The sequence below is a fragment of the Amblyomma mixtum genome, chromosome 8 (genome assembly GCF_055824585.1).
Source record: "Amblyomma mixtum isolate Tamu chromosome 8, ASM5582458v1, whole genome shotgun sequence".
Lineage (NCBI taxonomy): Eukaryota > Metazoa > Arthropoda > Arachnida > Ixodida > Ixodidae > Amblyomma > Amblyomma mixtum.
In genome coordinates this window covers 25,082,606-25,101,890 of record NC_143019.1, presented here as the reverse complement: position 1 = coordinate 25,101,890, position 19,285 = coordinate 25,082,606, and the positions used below count along the sequence as shown (strand labels likewise).

The 19,285-nt window shown below is 47.8% G+C and overlaps 1 protein-coding gene and 2 non-coding genes across 3 annotated transcripts; all 3 read left to right on the top strand.

Annotated features, from left to right (window-relative positions):
* Positions 1-6,434: 6,434 nt before the first annotated feature.
* On the top strand, positions 6,435-18,486 carry LOC149331748 (endochitinase-like). The gene is made up of 6 exons (XM_089555558.1): positions 6,435-6,590; positions 7,438-7,515; positions 14,206-14,559; positions 15,683-15,918; positions 16,751-17,000; positions 17,878-18,486. The coding sequence occupies exons 1-6, from the start codon at positions 6,435-6,437 to the stop codon at positions 18,199-18,201; spliced, it is 1,398 nt and encodes a 465-aa protein (XP_089411684.1). The 3' UTR covers positions 18,202-18,486.
* TRNAE-UUC (transfer RNA glutamic acid (anticodon UUC)) lies at positions 10,875-10,946 on the top strand. The gene has a single exon. It is a non-coding gene; the product is annotated as a tRNA-Glu (tRNA).
* On the top strand, positions 10,959-11,030 carry TRNAQ-CUG (transfer RNA glutamine (anticodon CUG)). The gene has a single exon. It is a non-coding gene; the product is annotated as a tRNA-Gln (tRNA).
* Positions 18,487-19,285: the final 799 nt, after the last annotated feature.

Sequence of the window (19,285 nt, the reverse complement as noted above, 5' to 3'; positions counted from 1 at the left end):
CCTGACTTCCGAGATCGATGTGAAATATACAGCGCATTGCACTTGCAATAGACGGCATTTTACTCCGATCTGGGCCATTTTGCCTGTCTTGAAGCACTTGTGTATGCTTGCGTCCTTCAGTATGGCTTGTACAACACTTGTGTTTCTGTGAGGTATATACAACATGCCTAGTTTTGCCACTTCGTCTAGTCACTCAGTCGTACAGTCATGCATATATTTGAACCTTTGTAATGGGATACCTGCGTGAAGTCTCACGGTAGTTCAGGCTAATCAGCTTCATATGGAGTCCAGGAAAGTAGCACACTATGTGTGAAAGAAATAAAGGGAAGAACGGAATCTCTGTAGTTGTTATTTTTGTTCTTTTTTGTTAAAATCGTACGCATCATCGTTTTCAGTTTCTTAGTACTGACATCGTTTATTTGTCTTGTACATGGCTTGCAATAAACAACAGGTCAAATGAAAAAAAAGCGATTTTCTAGCGACAGCTACACTACGCCAGCCGCTTCGCGAGGTCAGCGTGGCTGCGCGCTGAGCCGTGGCCCCACCGCTCCGCCAGCTGTGCGCATGCGCGGAGTGACGTCAGAGCACGCTGCTGGTGTGCGCGCCGCTCGCCTACATTACGCTACATTACAGTACACCACACCCTCCACGCATTCGACGAAGGGGTTCTGATGTGCCGTGTTACACCGCCGACGCTCGCCATCTCCCTTGTTGACACGTGCGCATAGAGTGCCTAATTTCATAGGGGCCGAAAAGACGACGTCAACCTCACTACGCCGACCAATCTTCTTGAGGCGATGTGGTGTACTCCATTCCCCTTTCATGCGGCAAGGTTTACGTCGGCCAGTCGGGTCGTTGCCTGAATGAGCGGCTGAAAAAACATCGCTACAGGACATTCGAGACAGGTACAGGCAATCTGGCGCTGCACCGGCGGAAATGCTTCATCAAAGACCGAATCACAGGGAAAGAAGAGCAGTGCACTCCGGACTTGACCAGCTGTTCGGTAATCAGCAGGCACTCGGACCAGATAGTGCGGGAGATTAAGGAGGATGCTGAGGTAGCCGGGCTGCAAGATAATTGTGTCAGCGCGCCTTCAATCGCCTTGTCGGATGCGGAGTTGCGCTTCTTGAAGAAGTGACAAGCAAAGATATTCTTTTTCCTTTTCTTGTTTGTAACCAGTATTTAAGCCCTTTTTCACCCATTAAACGTCCGTTGCAAGTCAGCGCTTGTGTGTCCTCGTTCTTCGTCGTGTGTCCTGCTGTTTTGCGCTGGTATTTATCTGTTATGAATCACCAACTAGCCCGCACCCTTACCCTATTGGGTCCCTGGCCACCTTCCGCGGGACATTCATATCTTACTTGCATCGATCGGTTTACTCGCTGGCCCGAAGCGTTCCCTCTGCCTGACGCCACCAGTGACACCATCGCCAGGACATTCGTCTCCGGTTGGGTGTCCCGGTAATGGGGTTCGCTCGACCATCACCACCGACCGTGGCCCCCAGTTTGAATCTTCTCTTTTCAATAACCTTATGAATTTGCTTGGCACTTCACGAATCAGAACTACTGCTTACCATCCCATCGCCAACGGCATGATCGAACGTTTCCATCGTTCGCTAAAAACATCCCTCAAAGCCCAACTCGACACTACCCACTGGACCGCATCCCTACCACTGGTTCTGCTCAGCCTCCGTGCTGCGCTAAAACAAGATCTTCGCTGCACTCCAGCAGAACTTGTCTTCGGTTCGCCCCTCCGTCTTCCTGGAGAATTTTTCGAATTCACCGATTCGTCCACAAGTCCCGACACTACCGATTACGTGACGCAGCTACGCCATTTTTGCCGGCGTAACGCCGGCTTTTATTCCCAGACCGAATAGACCAAAGCACCTTCCGAATTCTTACCGACCGATATGTATTAATTCGTCTTTCGGTAAAGTGTTCGAGCGTTTACTATACGGTCGGCTGTATTACTTCCTGCGCCAAAATAAACTACTTCATAGAAATTAGTAGGGTTTCACGCATGGCCGCAGTTCTTTTCAGGCTCTATATCATTTGCGGGAGTTCTCACAAAGTTATAAACAAAAAAATTCCCGTGGTTCTAATTTCTCTGGACTTCAGAGGAGCATTTGATAGTGTTTGGCACCCTCTGGTTTTACACTTTTTACGAAAACGTCGTAGCCCTCGAAATCTATATTCCCTTCTGGAGTCTTTCTTTCATAACCGCCATTTGACCTATCAATCTCCTTCGTGTACTCTTTCTGTGCCTTCTTGCCTCGGCAGTCCGCAGGGTTGACCACTTTCGCCATTACTTTGGAACATTTTGCTATATGATCTCCTAAACCTTCCTGTCCCCTTACCTATCACATTCAGGCATATGCAGATGACACCATTATACTCATCCCTGGCAAAACTAGCCGCGAGTTGTCAAAGCTGGACTCAAACGTCTTAATTTTAATCCAAAACTGGTGTACCACATCCCGCGTTAAGTTAAACCCAAAAAAGTGTTCTTATGTTTTGTTTTTTAATAGAGTCCCGGCGTTACACAAGCGTAAGCCGACTATTCGATTAGACACAGTCTCAAGTGTGAACCGAGTATTAAATTATTAGGTGGTGTGTTTGACTCTCACTTAAGCTTTATTCCCCATGTTAATTATTTGCACACGAAAATTCTTGCATCTATCACCAAGCTTCTTAATTGGTTTCATTTCCATTTTCGTGTTTCTCCTTCTCATATGCACCAAATTTATCATCAGGTTATTCTTCCTACAATTACCTATGCCGCCCCAGCTTGGTGGTTTCATTGCCCCCTTTCTCGGCTAAGAGATCGTGTTTTATCGCTTCAACGAATTCCCCTTCTGGCTCTTACTGGTGCCTATAATACTACGCGAACCGCTGCTCTTCATGTTCTTGCAAACGTTCTTCCTTTGCCTATTTATCTAGACCAGTTGTGCGCAGAGTTTATGCTTTTCACGTTATGTCAATCTGTAGTGTACGGTAATACCTTTTACGACCCCTCACAAATTCAACCTTTATTTGATCCCTGGTCCGGCCATCCCTCATTGAAATTCAAATTTTCTTTTGTTCAACTTAGTTCTCAAGAAGCTGTATTCTTTTCTTGTCAACGTGCCCTGCATATTTGCACTGATGGGTCTTTCACTCCTCGCTCAGCTGGTGCTGCATTTGTTGTTCTTAGCTCAACACAAAATATTGTATACGTTCATCGTCTCTCTTTAGAGCCACACTCTATAGCGCCTATGCCGCTGAGCTTGTAGCCTTTCATTCTGCTGTTGTTTATGCTATTCACAACCCTCCCTCTACGTCTGTTCATTATTACACTGATTCTCTATCTCCGCTTTCTGCCCTGCCATCAGTTACTTCTAATAATCCGACTATTATTGCCATTAAGAAAGATCTCTATCGTTTGTCTTGTCGCAGAATGTTCGCAGAATGGTCGGAAAAACATCGGATTTGTGTCCGATGTTTTGTAAGTGTGTAATTAAGCGTAATTAACACTTAAGATCCCCGTAAGATTTACAATTTGGGTATCGATATTGCCACTGGAACGGTGTGACGTCACATCCCCGGAAGTCGTCACGGCATAGTGTCCTCGGCTTCCGCCTCTCAACACTTTAGTTGCCAAAGTGTCCTCGTAATTTTTAAGACAATCAAAGACACATATAATTTAGAGAGTGAGAACTTACTCTGGCACGGCTACAGTCTGTCCAGGAGCGCTGCTTCTCCAACAGAAATTGAGAAACAGAATGTTAAACTTGCTTTGCGGGTGTTCAGTGAGTGCGTACCGAACGCACTTCGGGTCCTTGGAGCCAAGCACAAGCTCAAACACCACGAAGAAACCGCCGGTTCCAAGTTGTCAACGTCAAAACTCCTTTCAAAGGACTGAGACTAAGGGATGAATATATATCGAAAACCCTTCTCCGTTCGACTGGAGGCTTGCCTTTTTGAGCGATTTCTTGAACTGGTTGGAGGGATGAAAGGAAAGGCGGGCGGATGCCTGTAAGTTGTCTGATGAACCTCATGGCGCTCTGATCCAGACGACTCAAGCATTTATTGAAGTTGCAAGATACTGCTTTGAGGAGCTCGAGATGTCCTTTGTGCTTCTTGGGAGGTTCCAGACCGACCTTCTAGAAGACCGCTTTGGATGTTACCGGAGACTCACTGGTTTGCAATATCATTTGTCCATAAGGAAAATCTATGAATGTGAGAACAAATGGCGACTACAAAGCACACTTCCACAAATGAGCGCGGTATCTGCAACCGACAACGAGGGAAATCAAAATTGGGAAGGGCTGCAAACGCAAGCAGCCGTTTTGTTTGTGCCTTTTGTTTGCGGAAATACTACTTGAGCCTATAAATTTGCAAATTTATAACATCCTTCTAGCGCTAAGCGGTGGGTCCTCTGTCCGCGTTGTTTTCGACGGCATTTACCCCCAAGATGTAAAAATTTTACCACCTCGTATTCTAAATTGACTGTCAGAAGATCATATAAGGACCCTACCCACAAATATTACAAAAGCAACCGACGCCTCGCAATGCAACGAAAAGGCAGGTGTGGGAAAATTCTGTCCACGTTTACACTGGTCCTTTTCACTACGCCTTCTAGATTTCACCCCTATTTTTCAAGCATAGTTTCTGGCAGTAGTACTTGCTTTAAACAATCTATTTCCGCAGTGGCAGTCATTGTCGATTATTTATCTTTGTGTTCGTCCCTCGCTTCACATGTTGACTCTAACACTTTTAAGCACATTCTTATCCCTGCTTCCTGCGCATTTGAACATTGCTCGTTTGATATGGGTCATAGCAGTGTGACCGTGATGAGATCGCTGATAGCCTCGCGAAGGCTTATCCTCCCGGCTACAGCGTATGTCACAGCAACTAGGTTTCGTCGACGTGCGTTACTGAGCGCGCAAGACGCAGCCCTTTTAACATCGGCGGAATATCGACATCTGAGATATTGCTGGAGCAGAAAAGTTTGTCGACCTCGGCAGCTTGAAGTATCTCTGACGAGGTTGCGCTGTCTTATCCCTCCTCTAAATTTATATATCTACATAGGTCTGGATTGGCGCTATCTCCCCTCTGTGCATTTTGGCGTGAGCCTGAATCTCTCGATCATTTTTGGCTCGATTGTCGCCGTTTCACCTCTGTGCGAAGAAGACTGCTGGAGTTGCGTGCAAATATGCTACGGATCACTAACAGTTCAGGCCGTGTAAATCACGAATCACGGCGTATCGTGACACTGCGCGAGCTGGCGTTGAACGACCGCAAACATGGCGCGTTTGCCGCGACGACGCTCGCGCCGTCTGGTAGCGCGCCCTCAATGAATACCTCCTATTCCCTTTCAGTCCCTGCCCTACATGAAGGAGAATCTACCGGTGTTGCTCTCCTGCGGGCTTTTTTTTTTTTGCCTTTAATATGTACAGGTGAATAGCAACCTCCGCATCCCGATTCTTGGTCGATCCCCCAGTGTGAGTATGTGCCATCTTTTGAAAGGCTAACAGCAACAACAACAACAAAGAGGAAGAGAGAAAGCCCTTTAATGAATAAAAACAACTGGCTCCCTGGGTCAGTGGACATCTCAATCGCGCTTTCGGGTGCGTGGTTGTGACGTGCACCTGCAAAAACAAAGAAACTGCGCTTTCGCACAATATTTCGTGCTTAGCAATGCTAAACCGCCAGCAATTTTTGCTCTTCAGCAACACTGTTGAAGAAGCACACGAGAGGTAATTCTTCATTTGCAACTCTAAAAATAAAATTGTACTCGTGCTCTTACTGTTCACCGTGCATCAAAATCAACAATAGCCCGCGAAAGGTTTAGAAGATTTCGAAAAGCATTGCTGTATTAACGCCACCATTATCGCTCATATTTCAGAGGCATAAATGAAGCAAAAGAAGACCTTTGTGAGTCTTGTGGTGAAATTATAGTGAAATTGAGTCCATGTATCACTTTTTCTTCTTCTCCCGGCGTTTCGCTGCTGTCCGTAGAATTCACTTGGAAATCCCCCTCGCTAGACTAGGGCTTCCTCTAACTATTCCGATTCTCCTCTCGTTCGGGGCAAGCGCCAAATGATATGCCCTGAAACCGGTGCGCGAACATATCCACGACTATGTAATTACATCAGGTAGATTCCTCTGCTAGAATGAGAATTCACTGCTTTTTTCTTTTCGTATTTTATTGTACAAATTCTAGTCAAAGTCGCAAAATTGTCCAAATATTCCACCCCTTGTACATGACTACGTTTGTATCCACTACGCACCCAGGCCAATCCCCCGCCGCGGGTATGTGCCATTAAGCATGAGGACATCATCATCATCACCACCAACCCTCAGAAGAAGCCCGTACCGCGTGCAGCAGGGACCAGCGAAGCCCATTCCGAACCCTCGTATAAACGCAAGCACGCCCTAACCAGTGCCGGTGCCGCAATGAAGCTGGAAGCAGTGGTCGGAGGTTCCCAGCAGGCGCTGGTCGAGTCCTCGGAGCGGAACCAGTGCCCCAGCCGTCCGACCCTGCACCGCCTGGGCAGCCACAAACGCACCGTGATTGTCTTCTGCGTGGCGGCGGCGGTGCTGGCATTTCAGGTGAGTTCACCTGCACTGACGAATGCCTTGGGGTGTGGAGAAAGAACCACGGGCAAGCATGGCCATGCAGCCTACGCGAGCCAAGCTCTCCTTGGCTCGCGTAGGCTGCTTGAAAGGGGATAATCACTTCCCTGAATCGTCGCGCCGCTCCCTGCATTGTCACGCTAGCAGGGTCACGACCCAGTGGGCAATAAGCTCCCTTGGATGTCCTGTGGACGTTTTGGATATCCATGGGACGTCCGAGGGAGTTTCGATTACCATTGGGGAGGATTGGCGGACGCCATTGGCTGGAAAGGGGTTCTTTGACGGGGAAAAAACGTTTCGTACTTGTATGGTATCCGACCAGAGCGACCGCATATCAGGACCACGAGAGTGAAATAGCTAAGATGAGGTGGAGTGTATTTGCCAGGTACTCTGAGATATTGAATAGCAAGTTGCCAGTACCCTCGAGGAGACATTGCTTCCAGTAGTCACTATAGTCGGATACAACTCAAGAACGCAGCGGCTTTTCCCCGTTGAAGGACCCCCTTCCAGCCAATGGCGTCGGAAGATTCCCATGACCCTGCTAGCGTGAAAATGCAGGGAGCGGAGCAACAACGCAGAGAAGGGGTCTATCCCCGACCACAGAAGTGTGGGATTCTCTCCTTTCGTCTACCACTTCCTGTTTTGTCACACTAGCAGGGTCACGAGAATCGGTGGACGCCATTAGCTGGAAGGGGGTTCTTTGGTGGTGAAAAGACGCTGCGTACACAGTTCAACGCGTAGCACGTACTTAAATTCACACGCTTGTTTCGCTGATGCTTCTGTGTGAGAGCTATTTGACTCCGGTCTCTATTTTTTTACGCAGGTGGCTTTGGTCCTGGCGTTATTCCGTCCGACCAGGATGACCCCGGACGAGGTGATTTCTTTCAAGAGCCTCCTTGAAGTGAGTACAAAAAAAAATATCGTTGACACGCTTTGCTCTCTGAGCGTTGGTCCCAACTGCGACAACTTGCCTATTTCACCGCACCGCCATTCTGACGGTGCTCAGCAGCTTTCAAATAGTATAAGGGCTAGGTTTCGATTAAACGCTCGGGCCTTGTCCATTGAGAGACCTAATCGGTTAAGTGATCGATTAGCTAACTAGATCAGAAGTGCAAGATGCCGGGCTAGTTGGATGCCGGGCTAGTTGGATGCCGGGCTAACTGGTAACTAGTGCAATGCAAGAAAAATAATAAGTTTAACTACACATTATGTGACACGCTAGCTCTTCACTGTCACGTCATCGATGTTATGTTACGTAAGCTGTATCGGGTGCCAAAAGTTTCAGTCGGTCTGCGGAGGCACAATAGTCTGCAGCCATTTTTATTCGGGAGAGACGTTAGAGTTCTTAAGGCATTGCCCACTGCGGTTAGCATGCACTGATCACGTGGCCCCTGTTCTGACCAATGACAGCCCGATCTCTCGTTGTGCGGAGAAGTGCCAGCCTTTTGCTGTACCTTCCAATGTTGACTCTGTGTCCACATTATTTGAGCGGGCTCCACCGCTCAGGTGCTATGAATGTCAAGTATGCTCACTTTTAGGGCACATCATTAGTAAACAGCATCAGCCTTTGGTCGGCAACGGTAATCGAATCCTCTTAACCGATCTCTCATTGGTCGTTTGTGGTCTAGGGAAGGCTTGGGTAAGAATTCGCGCAATTCATCGTGACCATGCATGCTGCACAAAAGTATATGAACTCAAACTGTAATCTCTGCGGTGAGCACGTCTGAAATTGAGTCATTGAAACATATATTTCTGATAAGTAACGAAAGATGCCTGGGTTAAGTGGGACACCTGATAAATCTCTCACACGGGAAGTTCTATAAGGCACATTTAGTAAATGTGATTGAGCTCGATGGGAATTGGCGGCTTTCAATGAATAGTGAAATCAATTAGGATCAACTAAATACTTAGAGGTTCGCGAATGGCTTTTGCAATCACAAGGACTACTGAGAGCAGCCTCGCACTCGCAAGAAGTTGAGAAAACATGGCATAAAAATCCGAAATAACAGAGCCAATGATTTTTTTTCATTAAAAAACTTCAAATAACTTTAACTTGTTCAATCATTTCATTCAGCTGTCCAAATGAGAGCTCCGCAGACTGTCTGATTTCGTTGTGCGTCTTGTCCCAGCGTTTTTCTTTGCGACGACCGGCAACGAGAAGTGTTTCGAAAGTGTTGCAGCGACAGATAAGAACAGTAGAAAGGTGACCAGGACGGTCTGTGGCAGCATCGGTAGCAAAAAATGGATGCTCCTGAAACTTAAGTGCGCATCATGGTGCGCATCGTCGCCCATAGGCACTCGAACCGCAATCGCTCTCGGTGGACTGTGCGAACTAGAGGCATTTGAACAACTTTCTAGCAAGCTCCAATTAAAAATAAGCCCGACTATTCAGTATGCAGGTTTTGGCTTATCGTTTCATTTCGTGTTTTTGCATCATGATGATAATGACAATCATGAATGTCTCTGCGCCAGTGCCGTCTGTGGGATCGCATGCTGACTACTTAAGGATAACTTAAATTGGTTTGGTTTGATTTTAGGGGGTTTAACGACCCGTCCCAAAGCGACTTGACTCAGGCTATGAGGGACGCTGTAGGGATGGGCCCCGGGAATTTCGACCACCTGGGGTTCTTTAACGTGCACTGACATCGCACAGTACACGGACCTCTAGAATTTCGCCTCCATCGAAATTCGTTAACTGAAATTTGCCATGCGGCAGCGATGCATCTGGATAGACATCGAAAATTTCGACATCTTATCCGATCCGCGTATAGCGCTCCTTGACACGTCCACTTAATCCATACACAGCTACCCATTAATAACGGAAGCTTTTCGTGTGATGTTCGTAGCGCTATACATAGACGTAATGTTGTCTTGGTGGCCCTCAATCTGACTGCGTTCGATCGGTTCTGCGCAGGATGTCGATTCACTGACCGGCGCAAGCGGCGATATAGACTAAATGGCCCCCTGCAGTGAAGCCCTCGAAGAAAAGCCGGAGTTTATACAATTCTGCCTATACTGGATTTCGCTCGCCATTTTCGATCGCTTCGCTTGTGCAATGAAAAAAGATATCCAGCGCTGAACCTTGTTCTGGGCAAAAACAAAAGAAAAATACGTTATGCATGAATTTATCGTGAATACATGCGTACCTGAAACTTCAATGCCGTGTCTGTCTGCATACCACCCTTGAAAAAAAAAAAGTGTTGCCTGACGTGGGCGTCGGGTTCTGCCTATCTCTTTCAAGCAAGGCGTGAATCCTGTATGGCGTCGCATGTGGGTGGTACAGTGGCAACTGCGCATGCGAGGGAAATCTCCGTGCATGTGTATTGGTTCTATGCACACTGACCGGTCCGAACATATTATTTGCCCTTTGGTCTGTAGCTTTCAGAGCGTTCTTCTTAGAGAAGAAGGCATTGCAAGTAAATGCTTACCCGTCAGCGCCCTGTGTGTGTGTCCTGTGTCCCTCGTCTGCCAGCGTTGCATGTTCAGGATGTCAAACCAACTTGCCCAGCAACACACCCTGCTTACCCGTGGGCTGCTGAAACAATGAGAAAACAAGGATTTGTGGTCGGAAAACGGTGTACAGCACTCAAAACCGAGTGAGCCAGCTATCTTAACGTACTGGAGCTCAGAATAAAGCGCTTATAGTGCTGCCAGCATCTTGCGTCTTGGTATGTCTTCCAGTATGTGCGATATTCGGTTGCCCAACAGTGACTCCACCCCTCTATTCACATCCACCACCTTCCAAAAATGTTCCTGACGAACCGCACTTCCACCTTAGTCCGTGTTCCGTTATCAGTTTCTGGAACGCTTGAACGTGTGGTCGCGTTCAGTCACCACCCCCTATCCCCAAGTTTCACAGCGCACCCACAAACATTCGTCATCTTCTCACCTCCACGCCTTCCGGGGTAAGAAAAGAGAGTAAAATAATTGACAGGACCCTGCATCTTTCAATTAGTAGCGTCACAGCGAACCACGGTGCAGCGAACGCGGAACGTAGTGCTGTACTGGTTAAATTTCGCGGGCTATCTTTCGCTTTCCAAGAACGCGAGCTTGTTGCGCCATCTAGCGAGAAAACAAAAAAAAAACTGCATGAGAAAACAATATAGTTTTTTGGCTTGAGAGAAGCATTAGGTTAAAGAATGTCGGTCATAAATGACTGTCCGGGCGAGACGCACATTTTTTGGCCTTCCAGCTCTGTTCCGTGAAGGTCACGCTCTGATGTGTGATACAGTTCGTGTCTGCTGTGACGGCGCCACCAGTTCCGGCGTGGTCTAGTGGCTAGGATACCTGGCTTTCACCCAGGAGGCCCGGGTTCGATTCCCGGCGTCGGAAGAGTTTCTTTACGGTCTCATGGTGTAATGGTTAGCACTCTGGACTCTGAATCCAGCGATCCGAGTTCAAATCTCGGTGAGACCTCAGAAACTTTTTTTTTTTTTCATTCGTTGAAACTGCATTTTTTGCAAAATTCTGGTGAAGCGAAAACTTTATCGTCATGACGTTGTGTTACGAAGTGCAGCTCTGCCAAACCACTGCGTGCCAGCCCCGGGTTCAGAAGCGGTAGGCACTTGTATGATGGTCTTTTCGTGCTTACCTTATGCTCAGAAATAGCTAGGTCGGAAAACAACCTTCTGCATTTAGCCTTCCTGGACATAAACGGTGCGTAAGACAATGTAAAGAAGGAATTCTGTGTGTAAATATACCGAGATAATAAAGTTGGAATTTGATGGAATGGATTAAGAAGTAGGACAACTGTCAAGGTAGACACAGAATTAAGGCAGGGTTGTCCTCTATCACCGCTGCTGTTCATGATTTATATGAGAAATATGGAAATATAGGCTAGCTAGAAGAATGTAATCTAGGTTATGATCTGTCGTGCAGATTAGGCGGAACGGCCATGGAGCAGCGACTCCCCGGTTTGATATATGCGGACAATATACCAGGTGTCCCAGCTAAATGTAACCAAGCTTATAAAAAAACACAAGGTGTCCTAGACGTCTGAAACCAAATGAGGGTTGTTTAGAGTCGCGTGACCTAGTGTGCAGTATTTTTTTCGTTCTTCAAGGTTGACTAATTAGTTAAGATTAATTAACTAACTTTTTAATTATTGACCTGATGAACGAAGTGTCAATGAAAAAGTTGTAGATCGCTTTGAGAAACAGCTTACTGAGACATTTGCAGCAAAGTAATATTTACGTAAAGTAGTTTTTTACCGGCCTTTAACCATAACCCGCACAATAAGAAAAAGCTTCCACATGACAACTGTGCCACTTCAACGTCCCAAGACGCGCCTTAAAGAATAAAATCCTTTTTTTTTCTGAAGTCCTCTCCTCGATGAGACCTTGGGTGCACATTGGGGCAGAGAAGTGAGCGAGCAGCTGGTCACGTGACAACTTTCTTTTAAGGCCTATAAATGAAGCTACGTAAATCGTAACTTAACGGAAACAGCACTACTAGCGGTTTTTCGAGGTGATCGAAAACTTATGCATTCACACTTTCTTCTTGAAGTTAATAATTAAAAGTTAGCTAATTAAACTTAACTTATTAATGAACTTTGAAGAGCGAAAAAAATACTCAAGACTGGGCCACGCGACTATGAACAACCCTGAGTTGGTTTCACTGTACTAGGACACTTCGCCTTTTTTAAAAGTTTGGTTACATTTAGCTGGGACACTCGGTATATTGTACTGTTAGCTAACAGCCTCTAAAATTTACAGACTTTGGTCATTTTTTGTGGAGACGAAGAAGACTCTGTAGGCTTCACTTTTAGCGCAACTAAGTCAGGACTGGTGATTTCAATGGTTCCACTGATCAGGTGCTTACAACACAACGCCATGATATACTCTTTCTGGCAGAATACAAATATCAATGAGTTTGGGTAAATTAAGGCCAGAAATTTGTGGAAATGCGTGAACAGGTAATTAGGACAAAAGGGCAAAGAGATGCCGCTATAATGAAGCATGGAGCAACAAGTATGAATAACAAGTAACAATAAAGTCAAAGGAAAGCTTTTTCCCGAAGCCTTTTCATGTACCTGGGCTTATGTGGAAATATTTCATTTGATATTTGGAAAGAAAAAACGGCGCCAGGGCTCACTTTTGGGAAGGGGCTTTCGTGCCTAAGGGCAGCTAGAAGTTCAGTCGGGGCTTGAAATAAATCAGAGAGCTGTTGGCAGAAGTGTTCTAAACGCATACAGTAAAAATACGCATATACACAGAAAGAAATTCAAGGTCGTGACAGAGTTTCTATATTAACATCTGTTTTTTTTTTCATGGCAATTGAGACAAATAAATGGATACAGAATGTAAGGCTGGCAGTAACGTCCCGATTTTTGAAAACCAGTAGGTGCCATTTCTCCTTTAAAATTTGCTTCGTGCTAGCGAACGCCAGCATTTTCGCCGGTGGCAGTTCACTTGCCTGCGACACTGACGCTGTCGGTGTTAGCGAGGAGCAGGGAGAACTGAGGCTAATTTCTGAAGGCTTGCAAGAGTAGTTTTGACGAATTTGTGGGACGCGACAGTGACACCCCCGCGTACTGAACGAAAACATAAGTTGAAATTTGTAGCGAATGCTTATGTGATTCCACAAGGCATCGCTGCTGCATGGGCTGGTCTGCAATGATGACAAAGGTACAGTGAACACCGACGAAAGCGGTGGTTGCCCCGTCGCTTGACGTCACTAGGGTCGCACTTGAGTATAGGCAGAATAAACGGTTGAATTAAGTAAGATATTACTCGCTTGAGAGAATTGCGTGTTCAGAATCAAAATCCGAATCAAGTCCCTGTGCTTCAAAACAATGTCATGCATGTGAGGGCAGTAAAAGATTCACATCCGACATAGCAAACTTACCGACATAGTGTAGTTTGCTATTTATTTATCGGAAGTATTTTCCACAACCCCCCCCCCCCCCCCCCCCCCGCCCCTGCTTCTCTAACCTTTTTCTTAGCCGAAAATTCCTGATCCCCCCCGCCCGCATTGCTGTTCAGACACTTGCTTGTCACTTTTCTAGTTCGCTTTCTCCATTTTGGGTCGACATTCCTCATGTACAACTAACTGAAAACCTTCGTAGTAAGGTGGAAAGTTGTGCAAGTTTATTCGTATTCATGATGAAGTTAGCGCGAAAAACGAGGACCAAAGTAGGAGAGAAGACACAACACGAGCGCTTTGTTGCGTCTTCTCTCCTACTTTGGTCCTCGTTTTTCGCGCTAACTTCATCATGAAAACTTTCTTTGCCCACTGTTTCTCCCTCGAATCAATCGCTGCTCAAATTCTATCTTGCGACTAGCTTCTCTGCTCGCAAATGATGCCTCTCCCATGTCACCATGTACCCCCTTATTTGGTGTATTGTCAAAGCAAGTCTACCTACCCCACGCTGCTAAATACTAATTAGTGGTAGCATAATTAGTTATATCACTAATTAATTTACGACGCCCTCTATCGGATGCGCCACGAACCACAGCCAAATCTTTACCTGCGTGTTATCAGCACTGTCGGCTCGCCTGTTTCACACCATATTGACAACTTGCGACTGCAACCCTGTTTAAGAGCTGTGGCTGTATGGCTGTAACCGAGTTACTTTCGCGGTTGCACAAAGCGGAAGCACCAGGACGCGGACGACGACTCTGAGAGCGTGGGTAGCGTGGACGACCCCGATCTCGGAGGTGACCCATCGACTGCCGGCAGCGCCTCTTCCGGCCGGCAGCTGTGGTGCGTCTTCGAACCCGGTCGCGGGGACTACTCGCTGCGTGACGTGCCGGCGTCGCTGTGCACCGTGGTGCTGTACTGTTGCGTCCACCTGACGGCGCGCGGGGTATCCTACCGGCGAGCCGAGGACGAAGGCCCCGACGGGGTGGACGCCTTAGCGTCCCTGCGACGCCGCCATCCGAGCCTGCCGCTGTACGCGCTCTTGGGCGACGGCGTACAGACCACGGCGGTCTTCTGCAACCAGGTGGGTGGGTCTTCGTGTTGCGTCCCCTTTATTGAAGCTATGGCTGTATGTTTTACTCCCTGTGATGCAGGGTGAGGCCGTCATATGTTCGTTACTTTTCGTCGAAGGAGGATATATGCGATCAGCTTTATATGAAACCAGAACTGCAAGATCTCGTGGAAACGAGCACTTGCACCGCTGGGGCCCATTGGAAGTCTTGTAGGTCCGTGGGAAAGCAGCACCCCAAAAGGAACGGACCGAGTGTGAGAAATTCGGAGAGGTGTTGGCAGTGTTACGTGTACAGGCCAAATCGCACTCGTACAGAGTAGAGTTATTACTATCCAGAGCGCTCGAGTGGTGATGAGGAAATGAAGCAAAAATTCTAGAACAGGTATATTGACTTTCATTGATAAAACGTGCGCTCGAAAGGCGTACCAGCCGCGCAGGAACAAGCACCTTGGCCAACAACAGAGCAGCATCTGAACTTGTTTAACTTCATTTTCTCCGCAGCACAACGCTCGAGCGTTCTAGACGAGTGCGATCGGGTCTGTATGCAGAATATGTCCTGAATCAATCTGCCCTCTCTCTGGACAGCTAGCTAGGGTAGTGACCCGCTTCACGCCGTCAGAGTTGCGGAGCATTATAGTCTGTGTGGTCTCAGAATAATGTGGGCAGACCGCTGCAAGTTGGTCCAGTTATTTTCCTCAAAGGCTGATATATGTGGGGCGAATAAGAGCTGCTACCTGACGGCATAGACGTTTAGACTGAATAGGGACGTCGCAAGGATGTTTGTGGAGCATAGGGTACACGACGAAGGAGAACAGTTCACGCGATCGCACGATATACCCTAAACATGTAAACGCACCATGGGGTATGTACTAACAAGCGAGGCGGCGAGGAAAACTTTCATTCCTATTGAGCGACTGGTTTTACTGACAGCAGAAATCGGGTCTGTACCGATCGCGCTCGCCTCGCCCCCGGGTTTTGCGTCAGAAAGAGCTGGAGCCGTTATGTATGGCGGACTTCGCTCTCTCTTGACGCCGGACGCTATTTATGTGGGCGTTCCATTACAGTGGTGCATTACGAGATGCAGTGCAACTGTCTCGTCGCTTTCTGTTGCATCTATGCAAACGGTCTGACGCAGGTGCGCGGCTCCACCCCGAATGAACTGAGCTCTGTGGCCGGCAAGTGGCTACACTCGAAGCAGCTCGACGGGCTGATCTTCTTCTACCGGTCGCACCGCACATCCACGGCCACGGACGCCGAGTTCTTCGCGCACATGGGGCGCATGCGTGACGACCTGGGCCGGATGGGCCTGTTCGTGTCGGCCGTGGTCTCCTTTTACAAGGAGCAGCCCTACGGCCCGCTGTCCCCCAGCAGGTCTGTCCATCACCCCTTTCTTTTTCTATTCTGCCATATAGGTTCCGTTGTGCAGCGATAAGCAAGCCTAAAAGCTGGGCCCCAAATTGGTAGAGCAGCCGGTACACTACAGGGCTCCTGTATGTGTGAGGCTTTTGATAGCATGGATGTTCTTGATACCGAGACACCCGTGTAGTTAACGACACCCGTGTAATACAGAGCTTATAATTGGGCACGGGCACAGGACAAGCGCAACGCGTGTCCAGCTATAGACATAGATACCTTGGGTCTTACTCGTGTTGCTGCTATTAACGTCCAGACTATACTAATAAGACACGACGTGACTTGTGCTAGTGTACATACTATAATATCACGCACTGAGACACCCACACTCGTCAAGAACAATAGAGGGTCCTCGGCGCAAAGTGTCTGCTGAGTCACTTGCGCAAGCCCTCCAAAGGGCACCTCCATTGCATTCATTGCAATCCATTGCAAACTTGGGATTACCTTTCATCTCTCACTCGCTGCAAACTTTTGATAGAAGAGCGTTCATGCTAGCAGCCTGCAACGGAAGATTAAACGCTCAAATGAAAAGGTACGCGAACAAGCGCCATTTGAATGGGCATTTTCTTCACTTAGGTGTAGGTTTGCTCTAGCCCCACTAGCCGATCTATCGATACGCTCCCGGACCCTGTGATGGTGGCGATGGGTCAGGGTGAACACCTGAACCACGCCGTGAGGACGTTAAGAGAGAGGACTGGAGGACGAGATTAATCTATTTAAGCACTACTCTACGAAGAGTAGGGTATAAGGTTCATTCAGTGATTCCCGGCATGGCCGCGGGGGGACGCAGCGTACTGTCGCTGGTGCAGGACATCGTGGTTCTACGCACGCATGACTTGACGCCTACCCCGGAGAGAGCGGCCGCCTGCCCGATGCCGTTCGCCCTGAACGGCGCGACGCGGGCGCCGAGCATGTCGCGGCTCCTGGTCGACCTCCGGGAGACGATGCCTGACTTCGAGCGGTCAATGGCACCCCGGCTTCTCTTCAGCGTCACCTTCGAGGCGGCGAGCTACTTCCTCAACAGCTCGAGCTCTTTCCACGTGGGTCCCCCTCTCTCGCAATGAAGCTATGCTACAGAGGAGAGCACATGACAAAGCTGATTTTGACCTGTTCAAAAGCCAGGTTTTGTCATGCGCGCTCCTATGTCTTTAGAACCAACTTTCCTGCAAGTAAATTTAAAAAATCGCTTCCCTGGGTGTCACTACAACTGGCGCCATCTGTCGGCCTCCGATACCAGCGCGTAGCTGCCTTGATGAGATTCACTGGTCACTGACCATGGACCAGTGAATCTCATCAAGCCATGATTCCTGACCAGGCGGTATGCCGTCGAACCCTCGACTTCAGCGCGTAACTGAATGCGTCCACGCATGCTTTCGCGTCGCACCGCATCTGAATTGTCTGAGGCTGAACCGTACAAACTTAAAAGGTTTTCAGCTCGGATATTTGCTACCAATGGGCTCCAATTAAATGGAGCCCAATGCAGTCTCTCTGTAGAAATTTCTCGCTTTGGACTTGGACGACTGAATCCGGTATTGCCACTTATTTTTGAAGGGTTAATCCAAAATTTTTACGTCTGTTCCACATAGTTAAAGCTTAGCTGGTAGGACTACTACCCCAGACAGGCTGTGGTTCCGGGTTAAAACCTCGGACCAGGACGGATTTTTCTTCAACCGCGAAGTTTCGAAGAAAGCTATATAGCTTCCCTTCCAGTTATATGACGGCGCTAAAGAGGATGCTGACGATAATCGTTATCCACTCTTTAGTGATACCCACCTTTGCCCGGAAAACAAAGAACAGTTCAGCAATCTCACTCCTTAAATATAAATTACATTTCAGCATCATGACAACGGTGCAATGAAGGTATGACTATGATACATGGTACGTGGCGTTTAACGTCCTAATACGGTATGTGCGCAGGAAGGGGACCCAGCGGTCAAAATGGCGACCGACTCGAACTACTGGCAGATGTGCGAGATGACCGCCAAGATGGGCTACAAGCACCACTACTCGCGCCACGGCGACTGCCAGGTGGTGCACAAGGACCGCTTCTGGCAGGCCGGTTTCGGACCGAACTCTTCCCGCATGTTCGACGCCACGCGCCATTTCGCCGGCGTCGTACTCTTCGCAATGCACGCCGACGACGCCAGGGGTCGCTGCGGAGAGCAGCACGGCCTGACCAATCACGTGCGGCGATCGCTCGACCAGTCTGCTGCGCCCCCTGCAGCCGCTAGAAAGGGCTAACGACGGCGATGATTGGCGACACTTGAGACGTAACTGGGGCTGCTTTTTTTCTTCCCCGACTGCTCATGTGCAAACCAGTGGAACCAGCGGCACCAATGGATGTTTAAACGGGAGCTATTGGTTGTAGAACATCCAGACTTGTAAGGGGGTAAATCTAATAGAAGCAAGAACTTTTGATGCATTGTTGTTTCGGACCACGTCGTATGCATTACTTTTAATGATGATCCATTCTTGAAGCAACGCAAACAACACAAGGACGCAGGAACAGACGCACACACGTTAAGTTTTATTGTGAGTATTCAGTTTTATTAATGAGGAGTTTTATTGGCTTGTTTGAAGCAGTCATTACGCTCTTTCACCCTATTTTTTTTTCTTCCTTTGCGCACCTGTAGCAGGAGAGTTTGGTTTAATGGTTTGGTTTATTGGGGTTTAACGTCACAAAGCAACTCAGGCTATGAGAGAGACGCCGTAGGGATGGGCTCCGGAGTGTATTTTCTGCGGTTATGTGGCCTAGAGGTGGACCTTATAGCAGGGACCCTTTCGCATGAGCTGGAAAAACAATCTTCAGCTCAATGCAAGGAGTAATCTGTTTATTTTTCAGTGATATGCAATGTTGATACCAATTTCGGTGAGTATACATATGGTATGAGTAAAATACGAGACGACCAAAAAGGCATTTTTGTTCAACTTGCCTGATGGCGTGAAGTTCTTGGAAAGAACTACTGCCCCCAAAAAGGGGTGCTTCTGAAGTGCTTAGATCAAATGGCTATCAGTAAATGCCGAACAGTTTTTGGCTCCAGTGGATGGTTATTTAGAACCGGTGGTCTAAAAGAGATGTTTGTCATTTTTTTTAGAACCGGCGGTCTAAAAGAGATGTTTGTCATTTTTTTTAGAACCGCTCTAAAAAAACTTGGCACTAGGCCCGGCGCAATAAAAGCTCAGTTGGAGGCCCAACGCTGTCGGAGTTAGTTCTTCATCGCCTTAGCTCCGACCTTAGCTCCGACAGAGACAAACTTTCTTGAAGCACTCTTTTTCCCCTCTCTCTCCTTTTTCCTATCACTCCATTCCAGTACGCTGCGAAACG

Excerpts from the sequence above, each read along its gene's own strand:
- LOC149331748 (XM_089555558.1), top strand. The coding sequence starts at position 6,435 with ATGAAGCTGGAAGCAGTGGTCGGAGGTTCCCAGCAGGCGCTGGTCGAG. Across the intron at positions 7,516-14,205 it reads CTTTCAAGAGCCTCCTTGAA|CGGAAGCACCAGGACGCGGA; the intron begins GTGAGTACAAAA and ends GGTTGCACAAAG. Across the intron at positions 17,001-17,877 it reads ACAGCTCGAGCTCTTTCCAC|GAAGGGGACCCAGCGGTCAA; the intron begins GTGGGTCCCCCT and ends GTATGTGCGCAG.